Source organism: Lepus europaeus, chromosome 6, assembly GCF_033115175.1.
Source record: "Lepus europaeus isolate LE1 chromosome 6, mLepTim1.pri, whole genome shotgun sequence".
Lineage (NCBI taxonomy): Eukaryota > Metazoa > Chordata > Mammalia > Lagomorpha > Leporidae > Lepus > Lepus europaeus.
In genome coordinates, this window is record NC_084832.1 from 121,552,493 (window position 1) to 121,568,033 (window position 15,541).

Sequence of the window (15,541 nt, forward strand, 5' to 3'; positions counted from 1 at the left end):
TACTTTGGTATAAAACGTACAAGAGCATTAGGTTTTCATTTTTCTCTACAGGGTCGGCAATGGCCTCCCATCCTACTTGAACTTGTCCGTTTGTGTCTGCGAGCATCCTGGACAATCGCATCCAAGCACCCAGATCACCCTCACCTGTTCCCCGTGATGGACCAGGAAACGCACACTTGTCAGCCTGGTAGCAACAAACTGCCTGGCGACGAAGCGCCACAGAGGCACAGCCCAAGAGGATGAGCAGGAGCACCCCCTCACTGCACCAGGCCCCGGGCAGGAAGGTCAGCGTTGCCTTTCGTGGCTGCCGTATCGTTTGTGATGAAAAGATGAGAGCGCTGTGCAACCAAGAGGCTTCCAGTCCTCACAGCTGCACACATTAAGATCTATTTTTTAGCTCTGACATTTTCAACCACCCACTTTCATCACTCTCACGGTGTATGTTACCCGCACGAGTCTTCCAACTAAACAAAATTACCGCAAACTGATGGCTACGCACAGAGAAGAGAACCAGGAGCGTGCGGGCCTGTCACTGCCCTCAGTTTCCCCAGCTGTGACCAAGCACCGCTTCCTGCCCGTGGCACTCTCTAAATGCAGGAGCCTGTCTCAAGAGAGGCTGGAGGGGAGGGATTAGACTCAAACGCTACGCAGCTTTTAAATCAATCAAGGCCATTTTTCAAGGAGGAGTGAGTCACGGGCACCCTGTGGCTTGGTGCTGTGTGGGTTCAGTGTCCACAGAGCGGCTTAACGCCTTCCTCCTGATCTCAGAGCTGCAAACGGGGCCTGGCAGTGCAGGATAAAGCAGCAAAATGGAAAAAAGGAGATGACTGGTGCAGATTAAGTTGTCACAGATGTTTAGATTCTGCTCTACTACGGTCTAAAAATACCCACCAACGCCCTTGGACAGGATCTTGTACAAAGACCGAAGATGAGACGTGATGAGAAATAGAAGTCTATTAGAAATCTAAATTCACGGGAATGAACACACCGAGACGGCTGTTGGCATCGGTTAGGGTGGAACATAAACGCAGAAGCACCCAGAGGGATCCTGCACAGGTGACGAGCCGCAGGGACCGCCCCTGTGACCACGCCGGGAGGTGACGCCGCAGCCCACTTGGTCTGCAGGAGTCAAACCAAGCAAGGAATCCAATCTGGAATCGGGGGTGCACAGGCCTGAAGCAGCCAAGCCAGGATGAGACGGAACCCACACGGATGAACTGGGACACGCATCCGTTTCTCACTGCCTCAAAGGCTCCAAATTCAACGACACAAGCAGCTTGCAAGAGCCTGGCACCTCCCCGCAGAGGAAGCGGCAAGCGCCAGGGCAGCAGGTGAGCCGCCCTTCTCCTCCCCACCCACCCATCTCTGAGTAACATCACAGCCACAGCACCGAACCTCACAAATCTCACTGACATTTCTCTCGTGGTCAGCCCTAGCTGACCATCCTGGGAAGATTTCCTAATTCTTAATGTATCTATTTATTTGAAAGGCAGAGGGGGAGGAGGGATGGGTTAGGTGAGCTCTCATCTGCTGTTCACTGTACAAACGCGTCTAACAGCCGAGACGGGGCTAGGCTGGAGTCCAAAGCTCAGCACTCAATCCAGGCCTGCATCACTCACTGCCTCCCAGGGCGCCGATTAGCAGGAACCTGGAATCATTAGGAGAGACGGCGCTTGAACTGAAACGAGATGTGGGCACGCCAAGCAGGGTCGGACGCACTCTGCCCACCACCCGCCTCCACACAGGGAATTCTAAGGAACACGCTCTCAACCCGCTCAACAGACGGAGGACCCAGCCAGCACACGCTGTTACTAAGCTGCCTTCGCGTTCCACTGTCCCTTTCCCCAAAACACTTTTATGATGTATCCCCTCACTGCAACGTCCCATTTGACAAACACTGTGGCAAGTACACTTACCACGTAAGCAAAGCATCTTTACTATTTCTTATTACACACACAAGCACCTTGCTAGCCTTCATCAGCTTTGTTTACTCTTGATGAAATGTCTCGCTCTCAGTATGAGACTTATGTTCAATGAATCAAAGATAATACATTCCTTTTAACAAAAAATAGGCTTTTGTGTTTTGCTGGCCAGATTCTCAGGGGACAAAATGGTATCTACAGCACTGGAGAAAATGTTTGCCCATCACGTATCTGACAAGGGACATGTACCTAGAATATAAAGAATGTCAAACCTCAACATTAAAAAAAAAGTTCCCTTAGAAAATGGACCAAAGACACAAAAGCACATTTATTTACCAAAGAGACAGAGGGAAAGAAGCACATGAAACAATGTTTCACATCATCCACCAGCACAGAGACTCCACAGCACACCTCTCAGAACGGCTACAGTCAAGGACAGGACAACACCAAGTGCCAGCAATGAACAGGGAAACCCATCACTCACACTCGGCTGGCACACAGTTGGGCAGCTTCATCAAAAAGAAAGCATGTCTCCCCCGGGAAGCCCAGCCACTGCACTCCTGGGCGTTAGCCCCAGAGAAATTCAAATTTAAATTCACAGAGACACCTGTCAATGCACGCTTCTACCAGCTTTTCAGGACATATGTCAAAACCATGGAACATGGCCGGCGCCGTGGCTTAACAGGCTAATCCTCTGCCTTGCGGCGCCGGCACACCGGGTTCTAGTCCCAGTCAGGGCGCCGGATTCTATTCCGGTTGCCCCTCTTCCAGGCCAGCTCTCTGCTATGGCCCAGGAAGGCAGTGGAGGATGGCCCAAGTCCTTGGGCCCTGCACCCACATGGGAGACCAGGAGAAGCACCTGGCTCCTGGCTTTGGATCAGCGAGATGCGCCGGCCGCAGCGGCCATTGGAGGGTGAACCAGTGGAAAAAGGAAGACCTTTCTCTCTGTCTCTCTCTCTCTCACTATCCACTCTGCCTGTCAAAAAAAAAAAAAACCTGGAACAGATGTCTTTAGCAGGTGAGTAGGCAAACTGTGGCCCGCCCATCCAGTGGAATAGCACACAGCCATGAAAAGTAACAGCCACTGACACTTGCAATATGCTGCATGACACCCCAGGGTCACACAGTGAGAACAGCCAATCTCAGCAGGGTACTGCCACGATTCTACTGACCCAAGAGTATACACACGGCAGAGCTGGAGAGACGGAAGAGAGATGTGGCTGTCGTGAATTGGAACGGGGGTGTTATAGGGTGGGCGGCTATTAGGGATGAGGTGCCACAGCTGCGATGGGGACACGCAAGTCCTCATCAGGGACCTGTCTGGATCTGCACCGTGGCTGTGACCTCAGAAATCCACACACAGGACACAACTGCCTTGCACTGAACACACACATCACCAACAAATATAAACAAAATGGTACCAAGGAACACTAGGGATATCTGAGAAAAGCTACAGATGACACCCACGTCAATTTCCTGGTCGTGGAATTATAATTATACAAGATGCTCCGGGGGGTGGGGCAGCCTTGTGACCCAGCAGGTTAAGTCATAGCCTGCCATGCCAGCATCCCACACCTGAGCACCGGCGTCAAGGCCCAAGGGCCTGCTTCCCAGTCAGCTTCCTGCCAATGCACCCGGGAAGCCAGCAGAAAATGGCCTAAGTACATGGGCTCCTGCCATCCACCCACGTGGGAGACCCAGATGGAGTCCCTGGCTCCCAGTACAGGCCTGGCCATCCCTGGTTGATAGAGGCATTAGGAGTGGGTCAGCAGATCAAAGATCATTCTCTTCCATCCCCTGACCCCAACCAAATCTTTAAAATGGATAAAGTGCACAGGGATCTTGATTGTATCATGACTTATTTATTATATCATTACTCAAAAGGCATGGGAACGTACAATTACCTGAACACAGGTTTTGTTAATGAGCGTGCACTCCCAAAGAGTTCTGCTCAAACAAGCATACCTTAAGATACAGTAAAAATGGTTTGCACATACTTTAAAGCAGCACTTGAACTCGGCTTCGCCAACTATGGAAAAGAAAACTCATCAAGACACAGTCGCTGCAGTGCTTCATGATGAGAACCCAGTGAGTGTGATGTTCTGTCCTTCCCTGCGGGATTCGGTGGGGTCCCAGGGGGGAGGTGGTGCACGGTCACCGAGGCGCTCCAGCCTTGGTGCGTGGTCCCCGCCCCCCAGCCGGCTGTGCAGAGAGAGCTCTCTGGTCTCCCAGACGTCACTCTGTGTGGGCACAGAAGGGCTGCCGCTTTCTTTCGGGACAGGCACCTGTAAGCCTTTCCAAGCACTGCTGTGCTGTTCTCCAAACCTGCAACTCAGCAGGGGTGTGTGTGTGGGGGGGTCTCCTTCACAGCCCGTTACAGGATTCATGGAAAATGGAATGAAAGGTAAGTTGAGGCAGACGGCAGGTGTGCGGCATGGCAGTTGAGATGCCACTTGGGGAGGCCCCATCCCAGGTCAGAGTGCCTGGTTCAAGTCCTGGCTCCTCCACTTCTGATCCAAGAGGAGACAGCTCAAGTCCCTGGGGCCCTACCACCACGTGGGAGACCTGGTTTGGGCTCCCAGCGTTTGGTTTTGGGGGCCCAGCCCAGGCATTTGACGAGTAACAGAGCAGATGGAAAAATCTATTTTCCTCTCCCTCTCTCTCTGCCATTCAAATAAAATGAAAATTTCAACTTAAAAAAGGTGTTTATTTTGCTGGGAAAAAAAAGTTAAAGCCAAGCTGGCCCTTTGTGCCTCCCCCCACTCTCCTCCCAGCTCTGCCAGAGCCCCAGCAATTCTCCTCTTCTCAATAAAACCCTCCCCTCCTGGTCCACGTCCCCCTCCATCCCTCTCTCCCCATCCCTGCTATCTGCACTATGGACAACAACAACAAAAGTGCTTTTAGAAAGAAAAGGAAAAAAGGTAAAACAGCTCCACCCCCACCTCCAGGCAGGAGGCACGAGCACTTGACCTGACCTTCCTGGAATGGAAAATGCTCAGGGTGCCCAAGTCCAGCGCTGCGCGCGCCTCCTGCGCCTTAAACTATGCAGCCACCCCTACAGCAAGAAGGGAGACAGCAGGGCAGTCGGCCGCGGAACGTGCATTCCCGCGCCAGCCCTGCAGACTGCAGCCGCCGGTCCTGAGCATCCCCCAGTGGAAAACCAGCCCAACTCTTCCAAGGGTTGACTACGATGTATGAAACACTCGAACGCGTCCTGTTCTCGCCCTCCTGCCCAGAGCAAACTTTCCGGGGGGAAGAATTAAGTCTCCAGCCTGTGCAGTGCCGCCGCCTGCCAGACTTCCCTTCCCCAACTCGTTCAGGCCATCCGTCCCCAGCCCCGGGCCTGCGGGCCGAGCCGCCAGCGCGCGCCCAGGCATCCTCCCGGTCCACGCGCGTTCCCACGACACCCACTGGGAAGCACCGAAGACCCCGCGTCCGGGGAACCCACAGCCTTTCAACACTTCCGCCCGAGCGGCAAAATAAGCCCCAGATGGCGAGCGGCTGGGTCCAGCCCGCGATGAAGACGGCGCCTCTCTCCAAGCGGCGCCTGGCCCCCTCGGTGCGAGGCCGGCCCACGCCCGCTCACCACCGCCGCCGCCACCCCAAGTCAGAATTCGGGGTCACACCCCGCCCTACGCCATCTGCCGAGCCCTCGGCTCTCCTCCCACTTATCCGCGACAGAAATGCTGAATCACGACTCGCAGATTGCAAACGCAAAACTATTTCGGCAGGGACCCCAGGACCCTCGGAGGGGCCCCTCGCTCGTGCGCCCTGCACCTTGCAGCGTGCGGAGGCCGAGCTGCGCGCACACAGGAGCGGCGCGGGGCGGGCTGGGGGAGGGGGCGCCTTCGATTCCCCCCACCCCACCCCGCTCCTCCCCGCAACCCAAGCAGCCTAGATCGCCCTAGGCTCCCGGCTCCGCTCTTCGGAACGCGCGGCTTCAGCAACGCGCGGGTAACTTCCCACCTGCAAAGCTGCCCTACAGCTCTGAGAAATCCCAAACTTGGAAGCCACGCCGCCCCCCGCCCCTCCGGAGCGCGCGGGGCCCACGCGGCGCCTACTTGGCCGCGGTCCCGGGGGTTCGGGGTGCGCGCACTGAGCCGGCGCCCGGTGCTGCCCGGGAGGAGCCCGCCGAGGACGCAGACCCGCGGGCAACTCCATCCCAAGTCCCCAGCCCGCGCCCCCCAGAACCACCAAGGCGCCGGGGGAACCGAACACCCGACGCAGCCTCGAGAGGGCTTAGGCGTGCGGGGAGAGGGCGGCCGCCGCGAGCCGAGCCCGAGCCAGTCTGCAACTTCCCGGGGCCTGGGGAGGGGCCGCGCGGCGCGGGCGGCGGGGGACTCACTTGAAGGTGAGGACGCACAGCGGCCGGTAGGACTTGTGGCTGGTGTTCTCGGCCATGCCCTTGCCCCAGAAGTCGTTGGAGAAGACGCCGCCGCGCAGCGGGGCGCCGGGCCGCACGTCGGGGTTGTTCACGATCGCCCACACGTCGTCGTGCACGAACTCGCCCTGCAGCGAGCGGCCGTAGCACAGGCAGCTCGCCCCGGCCAGCAGCGCCACCGCCCCGGCCCGCGCCAGCGCGCAGCCCGGCCGCCGGGAGGGCGCGCGGTCCCCGCCGCCGCCGCTGCCGCGGGCAGACGCGGTCACCACCATCGCGCCGCCGCCGCCGCCGCCGCTGCCCTGGGCTCGCCCGGGCGTGTGGCATCCTCCCCTGCCGGGGCCCCGGCGGCGCGCGGCGGCTGCCCGGAGGGGCGTTTGGGCACGGTGCAGCGGCAGCTGGACCCGCCGCGGGCGCCCCGCGCTCCGCCGCCGCCTGCGCCGCCGACTTGGCCCAGCTGCAAATAAACAGCAGTCCCTCCGCCTCCCCCGGCCATCGCCACCTCCTCCGCCCCACTGCGCATGCCCGCTCGCGCTTGCCGCCCCCCCCACCCCCCGCCCAATCCCGCGACCGGTTCCCCCCACGCCCGCACCCTCCGCCCCCGCGCTGAGTCGGCGGGCGCCCGCGGCCCGGGCGGGAGTCGGAGCGCGCAGGTGCAGCAGGGGCGCGGCGCGGCTGCCCCGGGAGGCAGGAGGGGCACTCGGGGTCCGGCTGCTGCGCCGGGCCGGGAGGACCTCTGGGGACGCCCCCCGGGCCGCGGCAGGCGCGCGGAGCAGGTGCGCAGCCCGGACCCCCAGGCCCTAGGCGAGGCGGAGCAGCCGCGGCTTCCCGGGAAGATCCCGGCTTTTCGGCGCCGCAGCCCCGCGCTCCGGCCGCCCCGTCGCCGGCTCCGCCTGCTCCCGCCAGGTTTCTGCGGCCCCGCGCGCCCGGCTCCGGGCGGAGCTGCCGAGGGAGCCTGCCACCAAGCCCTGGCAAGGAGCTCGCGGCCGCTGGTCTTTGCCGGCACTCAGCAGCCCCGGGGTCCGTGTTGGGTTTGCTTATGGGGACTAATTGTCAGTGCAAACGTTTGTCCACAGCTTGGTGAACTCTAGAAAGCCAGGGCGATGCCCACCAAACTACCTTTTCCTCCCGGCTGGATCCCTTGGGTCTGGTAAGATTATTTCCCAGGCTGAGGGCGGCTTTGCACTGCTCCTGCTAAGTGGATACCAAGAAAAAAAAAAATGCATGGGTCGAGGCCTTTGGCCCTGGCTCCTAAACTTCCTGTCTTTAAGAAAGATTGTTTTCTTTTTAGAACGACTAATTACAGTGCGCAGCTAAATTAGGTACAGCAGAGTGATGATTACAAAAACTGACTCAGGTTGGAAAACCCTCTTAATTCTCCCAGGCCCCGTGTAAATTTCCACTGATTTGCGTCATTGACATTACCTGGAATGGGACAGCTCCAGGCAGAAAAACTTTAAAAGTCACCGTTTTATTTCTGTTCGTACAAAATTTTCAAAGAGCTCACTGATCAAAGATAACAGTAAAATAAAAAGCATGCGTGTGCTTCTAGTCTATTACGTTTTTTAAAAATTATTTCAAGACATCTCTGAGAAGTTGAAAACTCAATGAACTGAGACACCTATTCCAAGTCTGGATACATTTCACCCATTTTCAAATTTCTTTTCCCTTTTTTGGTGACTTAAAATTACTGCCTGAGACATGCGACTGGGAATCCTGAACATGGGTGTTTGCATCAAAGCCTTTTGGCCCTGAGTAGCTTCAGCGTGCAGAACACAGACACAGCTGAGTCTTTTTCCCCACATAGCACCCTACAGCCCTTCCTCTTCTCCTGTCCATCAACTCAGGTAAACTATATAAAGGACATACTTTGTTCTGCAATGTGCTAAGTCTAGGGGTGGATCAGGAAAACTGCACAAATGGAGTGTGTGTGTGTGTGTAACACCACAGAAGTTTAGCTTTCTACCTTAAGAGCTGACTTTCGGGATAGTGGCTATGCCCTTATTGAAATGAGAGCAGGTGCAATAGGCCAATATATCAATCCTTACCTATAATTAATAGAGGCTCCTCCCTCCCTGGAGATAATAGAAGGAAGCAGAGAAAGGGAACCTCAAGGTGGGTCCAGGTTTCTGAGTCCGAAGACGGATTGAGCCCCATGTAGGTTTGGTGGCATCTTTGTTGAGTTCAGATGATGATGTCAACTTCGCATGGGTACAAAAGCACCTCTCCCGCCTCCTCCCGGGACTGAGCTATGCTGTTTTGCGGGTTAGTCACATTAAATGCATTTTCCACGTGGGATATTTTCATCTTACAAAGGATTTGTCGGTACAGAACAAATGAAAAACCTCGAGACCTCTCAAGGACCATCTAGTAAGCAATAACTTTTTGCATATTTCCTTCTCAGCTTCATCACCTGATTCGAGTGCACACTGGATGACAGGAAAACCGTGAAAACACTGATGTCAGAGAGGGGTTCCCAAGGATCCCGTCTGGGGTCTTAACACCCACCGGGCTCGTCAAGGGGCCCAAAGGAAAAGCACAGACTGGATTATTTGTAGAGGACTGGTATCCAGAGGAAGACTACTTGCCTTCTGTCCACTCGGGGCGGGTTACACAGGAGGAAGCACGGGATCCCGGCTCTGTGGCTCACACGTGCAAATGAACTGCACTCTTGAAAGAGCTTCGGACGCAACTGAAAATAAACCAAGGGCAAGTAGGTATCTTAGTAAAACACACTTCACGTTACTGCTGACAGTCTGAACCAACCCTTGGATCAGACATCTCTCCTCGGCCCATACCTGCTAAGTCAGTTTGGCAAGAAGCCCCACCCTGGATGTCTGAGCACCCTCAGAATCTGATGAGATTGCTCATTTCCACCTCCGCCCCCTCCCCGGGATCTCTGACCCCGGGTCCTGTCTTCAGGAAGACCCCCCTCTTAACCCAGACGTCCCCTCTCGCTGTCCATCCCTAGACAAGCTCCTTGGCTTGGCTGTATTCAGACTGAATGCACTTTCCCCCCTGCCAGACCCCACTGCTGGTGGCCCTGTATCAGGCATCATGGCCCTGGATGAAATCTTCACCATGCTTTCTCAAGTGTCCTTGAATTTTTTTTTTTTTTTTTTTTTTTTTTGCTTTAGTACTGCCCCTGGACTTTTTCAGTCTGATGATGGACCCTGTCCAAGAATATCCTATACAAATTATTGAACAAAAGAGCAGAGTCAGCAGAAGGATTGGTAACACACTTTACATTCAAAAACAAACTCTAGGGGGTAGGTACTTGTGTGTAGCCTGTCTTTGAAGAAAATACAGAAGAATAGAAAGAAGAATTGGAAAATTCTTATTACCCTGCTGCCCACCCGATAGGCCTATGGGACATTAGGCACAGTGTGCTCTGAGAAGCTGGCCCGACACTTGGCAGTCTGGGCTACCACCTGGCCGAGAGCTGTGGCTGTGGCAGCTGCAGCTGCAACCCTAGAGTGACAAGGGGCTCTTCACGGAGGTAACCTGGCTCCCATTGCATCCGGCAGGACAGCTCTGTGGTTCTGCCCAGGCTTCAAATTCAGGAGTATCAGAAATGGTCTGGATCTTGCATCTTGCAGTCAGCCTAGTGAGCAGCTTACCACCAGATAAAAGCCTGCACGGGCACCAGCGCCTGCGGTAGGGCAGGGGAAGCAGCTTTTTCCTACCACCCTTTTTGGTTCTTGGCTGGGTCTCTGGATCAAATGATAGAGTAAGAAGAGAAAAACGTACACGTCTCTCTAAACCAAGTTGTTTGTGACTTGGGAGCCTTCCCGAGGAAATGGAGGAGTGAAGAAACAGTTGCACTGAGTAGGTTTTGTACTAGGCTTGGTGGACAACAGAGAATCATGGGACTATGGGATGGGACTACACAAAGACTTAAGGGTAAGTACACCGCGGAGGCTCAGCAAGGCTGGTGTCTTCGGGCTCCTCTGGGCATGCCCCACCTTTGAAATAAGCTCTTCTTTTCTCCCGTTAGAGAGAAACCACCTCTCCCCTGAGGGTCTTATGACCTGCTTCAGGGGAAGGCCTGAGAGCCCTCCCTGCACCTGCCATTTCATAATTCCTGGTGTTTCAAATCATTCCATATGTCAACATGTCATATCTGGGGACGCATGTTCGGAATCGCATCAAGATCAAGGACCTTTTAGAATTCTTCAACGAATTTAGAATCTTCAGCTTTGGAAACTGGCACAACATCGCAAAGCAAATACCCACCGTCTCAAACATCAAATGTTAACATTATTATGTACGACAGACAAGAACACTGTTTTCATACGAATGGAATTTTAATTGCGTATCAATCAAAAATCTACTTTTGGTGTCTTGTACAATCTCCACAATTTACAGGAAATGTCAGAGGAAGCACTAAAAAACCATGGAGCAAATTAACATTTAAAATAAATTGGACTTACAGCAAAAGGCTCTGTATGAAGACGTCATTTTTTTTTTTTTTCAGAAAGCAGTCCATCAGATTCAATCCATGAGTTCTAGACGTATTTTAGATTTTGAAGGAATATGGAGCAAATGAACATTTGAAATAAATTGTACTTACAGCAATTTGTATGAAGATGTAATTTTTTTTCAGAAAGAAGTCCATCAGATTGAATTCATGAGTTCTAGATGTATTTTAGATTTTGAAGGAATTTATCAGAAGTTTGATGTTGTCATAGCCCATAAAACAGTTCTAGTAACAGCTGGATCAGCAGAAAGATACTTCCCTAAATCAGAATATCACACAGAAGTCCCGGGCCAGAGCAGAGGCTGAGTCGCAGGGTGAATGTTGGACAGCCTGGCTGATGTCCCGTTACCAGTGTGATGTCACTGAGGCCAGCACGGGAGGAGACGCTTAGCAGCACATCCCTGTGCAGGGTTCCCACCAGGCAGACATGATGGATGAGGTGAGATTGTGAGTCCGTTAATAGTGAGGTAGTGAGAAAATGATGAGTTTTGAGCATTGTCTTTAATTTTAATTTAATTTACATGCTTTTTAGCTTATAGAACTTAATTTTTAGCACGGCTGTGCTTAATGAGCAAGTTACTAACGTCCTAAGCCTGCAGCAACCTGCTCTGGGGAACCAGTACGAGTGGAGTCCCACACAGTGTCCTGAAGTCAGATCGCCTGTTATTGCAGTTTTGTGTGGGGTTGGTCATTGTGTTTGTGCAATGAAGGACTGACCTCACCCACAGTGGGCTCCTGCCCCTGGCTGCCAGGCGGCCTCGTAGCAGCATCTCTGTACCTGGGGTGGTGGCACTGGACAGTCTGACAGTACTGTTCATGATGGGGGCTTTGGGCCCCACAGTGTCCCCTCTCACCCCTGGGGGAACGAGAGACGAGAAGCAAAAAGGGGACCAGGATTCACGACTTGGGCATCAGACTGTGCCCAGGACTCCCCTTAGTACTGTCTTTCTAATTTTAAAATTCCTATAATACCAAGTTTTTGTTTTAGCTTTTCTTTCTTTTCACTTTATTTAAAAGAGAGACAGAAAAAGACCGAGACCTTCATTCTATGGTTCACTCAACAAACACCCACAACAGCCATCACTTGCTATCTCCCCAGGTGCACGTGACCAGGAATCTGGCATCAGAAGCAGAGCTGGGACTCAAAAAACCCTTATGAGATGCTGGCGTCCCAAACAGCATCCTCACAGCCAGTTTCAGGCACTCCCCAGGCTGTAAGGCTGAACTCTCTCCTTTTTCCCTGTTTCAGGTCTGTACGAAGGACTAAATATAAACAAGCAACTCCCCACCAAAGCAAACAAACAAATAGCAAGACCCCCGCCCCCTAGAGCTGCTGCGGGTCTGAGGCTGGCTTCTGCCATCAGGAGCCACATGTGGGACTGTGAGTGTGTCAACAGTGAGGCCCAGCACAAACAGAGCTTTAGGAGAGAGAGCCCCAGTAATGAGGGAAGCCGCAAAGTCTGCGCGGGAGATGTAAACTGTTTTTTATAACCATCAATATTTAGTGTTTTATGTCCCGTGCTCTACAGTAACACTCTGTCTTAATGTGTTTAATTTAATGCCGCACTTCTTTGTTTTATTGAACTATAAAATGGTTTTGTTAAAGGGATTCCCTTCATCACAGCAAGTCCTGAGGTCCACTCTGCCCCCACCCCCACCCGTTAGCAGGTTCAGCTGTGTCATTTCTGGACCAATGTGACATGAACACGAACAGCGCCTTGTCCCCAGGTTATGCACAATATCCAGAGGATGAGAGCAGAGCATTGAACTGAAAAGGGAGTCCTTCCCAGCAGTGGGCTTCTCTGTGCACACGGCCGTGTGTGAGGGCACAGGTGGGGTCTCTCCAGCTGGGCTGTGCACTCTTGGGAACCAGTAGTCTTAGCAGCCAGAATGAATGGGCTCAGAGTTCAAGGGACCCTGGAAAATCTGTCTGCCACCAGTCAATGGCTTGTATCCCCTTTGGTGAAAGGAACTGCAGAATCGGCCATGCTATGTTTTCTTTGCCACGAAATGCAGATTATACCTGGAGATAAGCAGTTGCCCTTAGAAATAATCATCTTCGGGGCCAGCGCTGGGGCGTAGTGGGCTAAGCCTCCACCTGTGGCACCAGAATCCCATATGGGTGCCGGTTCAAGTCCTGGCTGCTCCTCTTCCGATCCAGTTCTCTGCTATGGCCTGGGAAAGCAGAAGAAGATGGCCCAAGTGCTTGGGCCCCTGCACCCATGTGGCAGACCTGGAAGAAGCTCCTGGCTTGGGATGGGCTCAACTCCAGCCATTGCAGCCTTCTGGGGAGTCAACCAGCAGATGGAAGACAGATCTCTCCCTCTCCCTCTCTCTCTTCTCTGTCTGTAACTGTCAAATAAATAAAGTTAAAAAAAAAAAAAAGAATGATCTTTTATCTTTTCTCACTGAGCTACTGGGCCTTCCCTCTAGTTCTGTTGTTCCATTTGTGAGCTAACACAAAGAGGTAGAAGTCAGTCTCCGCAGACCCCTTGATAGCTTGCAAACAAAGAGAAATGTCTTCCGGTTTGTTTCTGGCCATGTTACTGAAAATGAGGCAGCCAGTGTTGTGTTGCCACGGTCGTGGTGGAGCTGATGGCGTCGAGAAGATTCTAGGCCTTTGCTCACTCTTGGCTAAAGCTAAAGGCTGTGGCCTTTACAGTTACAAAGAAGACAGAGTGCAAGCAGGTTCTTGCCCCACGATGTATGCCGCATCTTGTCTCCCTGGATTACGTAGTCTGAGAGACTGAACATGCTTTCCCTACCTGACCACCTGTTTCCACACAATGAGCACTGCACCTGCCTTCTAAAACGTAGCCTTTCCAGTAGTGCTGTCCCTGCTGACCACCTTGGACTTCTCGGAGCAAGCAGACGTCAATCTTTCCCTTTACACTTGGTCCAACACGCAGATAACGGCTTCCAAGAGGTGGTTTCTGGAGTGACAGTGGTGGCAAACCCAGGGCATGCCACAGACACACTTGTTTGCTGCACCCCTAAAAAATGTGACCAACCTACTATGATGGCTTCACATGTAAACTTTAAGTTAGTAATGAGAGAGAGAGAGAGAGAGAGAGAGAGAGAGAGAGAATCTCTTCTGTTGACTGGTTCACTCCCGAAGTGGGGAGTGGTGATGATGGACAATCCCAGGCCAGGCCAAAGCCAGGAGCTCCATGTGGGTCTCCCACATATGTAGCAGGGACACAAGCACTTGGGCCATCTTCCACAGCCTTCCTAGGCCCTTTAGCAGGGAGCTGGATCAGAAGTAGAGCAGCAGGGATTTGAAACAGGATTGAGAGTGACGTGTTAACCTGCTCTGCTACAACTCTGGCCCCTGGAACTTCATCTTTGCTCCATCTGTGGTAACGTGAAGGCAGGAGAGAGTGATCCCCCCGTAGTACTCTCTGGGCGCGAATGGGAATGTGGCAGGCATGACAAAAAGTGAGAGGGACTTTTCCTTGCTACAACAGAGGACCCAGTAATTCCAATCAACTCTTCTGACCATACACCCAGAGCCAGATTAAAGCAACAACAGGGGCAGAGCAGTTAAGACAGCACTTAGCATGCCACACCCCTCATCAGAGCGTCTGGCTCGGAGTCCCCACTCTGCTTCTGATGCAGCTTCCTGCCTAGGTGCACTCTGGGAGGCAGCAGGTGATGGCTCAAGTCTTTGGGCCCTGCCACCCATGGGAGAGATCCACATGGAATTCCTGGCTCCTGGCTTCAGCACGATCCAGACCCGTGAAGCAGGAACTTGGGGAGTGAGCCAGAGATGAAAGTTCTCTCTCCCAGAAAATGAAATTCAAGAACATTCAAAGCCACATTCGCCTCCTTAGCTCAGATGATTAACCATAGAGCAAAGTCACGCCAGGAGGAGGCGAGGAGTAAGCCCAGCACCTGGGCCCCTTTTGCTGAGCGTGGCTCTGACACTCTGCGAGGACCAGGGAGGCCAGTGGGCATCCAGGGGCCACCAAAGACCGGGCCCTGCCACCCCTCCAGCTTGCAGGGGTGGGGCCTAAGAAGGACAGTGAAGAGGAACGGGCAGTCGGCCACCGCTTCTGCTGGCTCCAGTCCGGTTTCCAGGGATCCTGCCAGCCTCAGGAAGGTGAAAGAAAGAGTTCACAGAGAAAAGCCGAGAGGCTCGCATCAGACAACCAATCCTGGAGCAGACGGCGGGGCTGCGTTCCAGGGGAGGAAAAAACTGCAGATGAAAGTACAGAGATAGAGGGGGATTTCAATGGTGAACACGGTGCTGTGTGATTAAGCCTCCTTGAAAATCGCCTGCTTACAAATCTCGGGACACAGAAAGGGGATGCCCAGTTGCCAGGGCTGGGGGGACGGCAGTGGGGAGAGACCTTCAATAAGCACGCGGGCTCTTTTTAGGCGGAAACCGCTCTAGGATTACGTTGTGGTGATGGTTGTAGAATTCTGGGAGAATACTAACATCTCCTGAATCGCACACTTCAAAGGGATGAATTTTGTAGTATGTAAATTATCTCTCGCTGCAGCTTTTATTTAAAAACAAAGAAAAATTCATGACAACAATAGTATGTAAATTAAAAATGACTTCATGGACTTATTTTGAGAACACTGAATGGAATGGGAGGAGCACAGATGAGCAGCTAGCCACTGGGCTGTACAATTGTTTCATGCACGTTTGGTAGCTGTAGGAGCTCCTGCCCTCTCTCTCTCTCACCACACACACACACACACACACAATGATGCAGTGAAATGAGAAGCAACTAAGCCAAAAGTGCTAATATA

General features: G+C 53.2%; 1 protein-coding gene across 4 annotated transcripts in view; it reads right to left on the bottom strand.

Annotated features, from left to right (window-relative positions):
• TMTC1 (transmembrane O-mannosyltransferase targeting cadherins 1) overlaps positions 1–6,575 on the bottom strand; it is a 243,968-nt gene extending 237,393 nt beyond the window's left edge. For 3 of the 4 annotated variants that reach the window (XM_062195022.1, XM_062195020.1, XM_062195021.1), the window contains exon 1: positions 6,268–6,575. In XM_062195022.1, the coding sequence (XP_062051006.1) occupies positions 6,268–6,575 (308 nt within the window). The remainder of the gene's footprint in view (positions 1–6,267) is intronic. The other variant, XM_062195023.1, reaches the window with a different exon arrangement.
• Between the last annotated feature and the right edge of the window lie 8,966 nt (positions 6,576–15,541).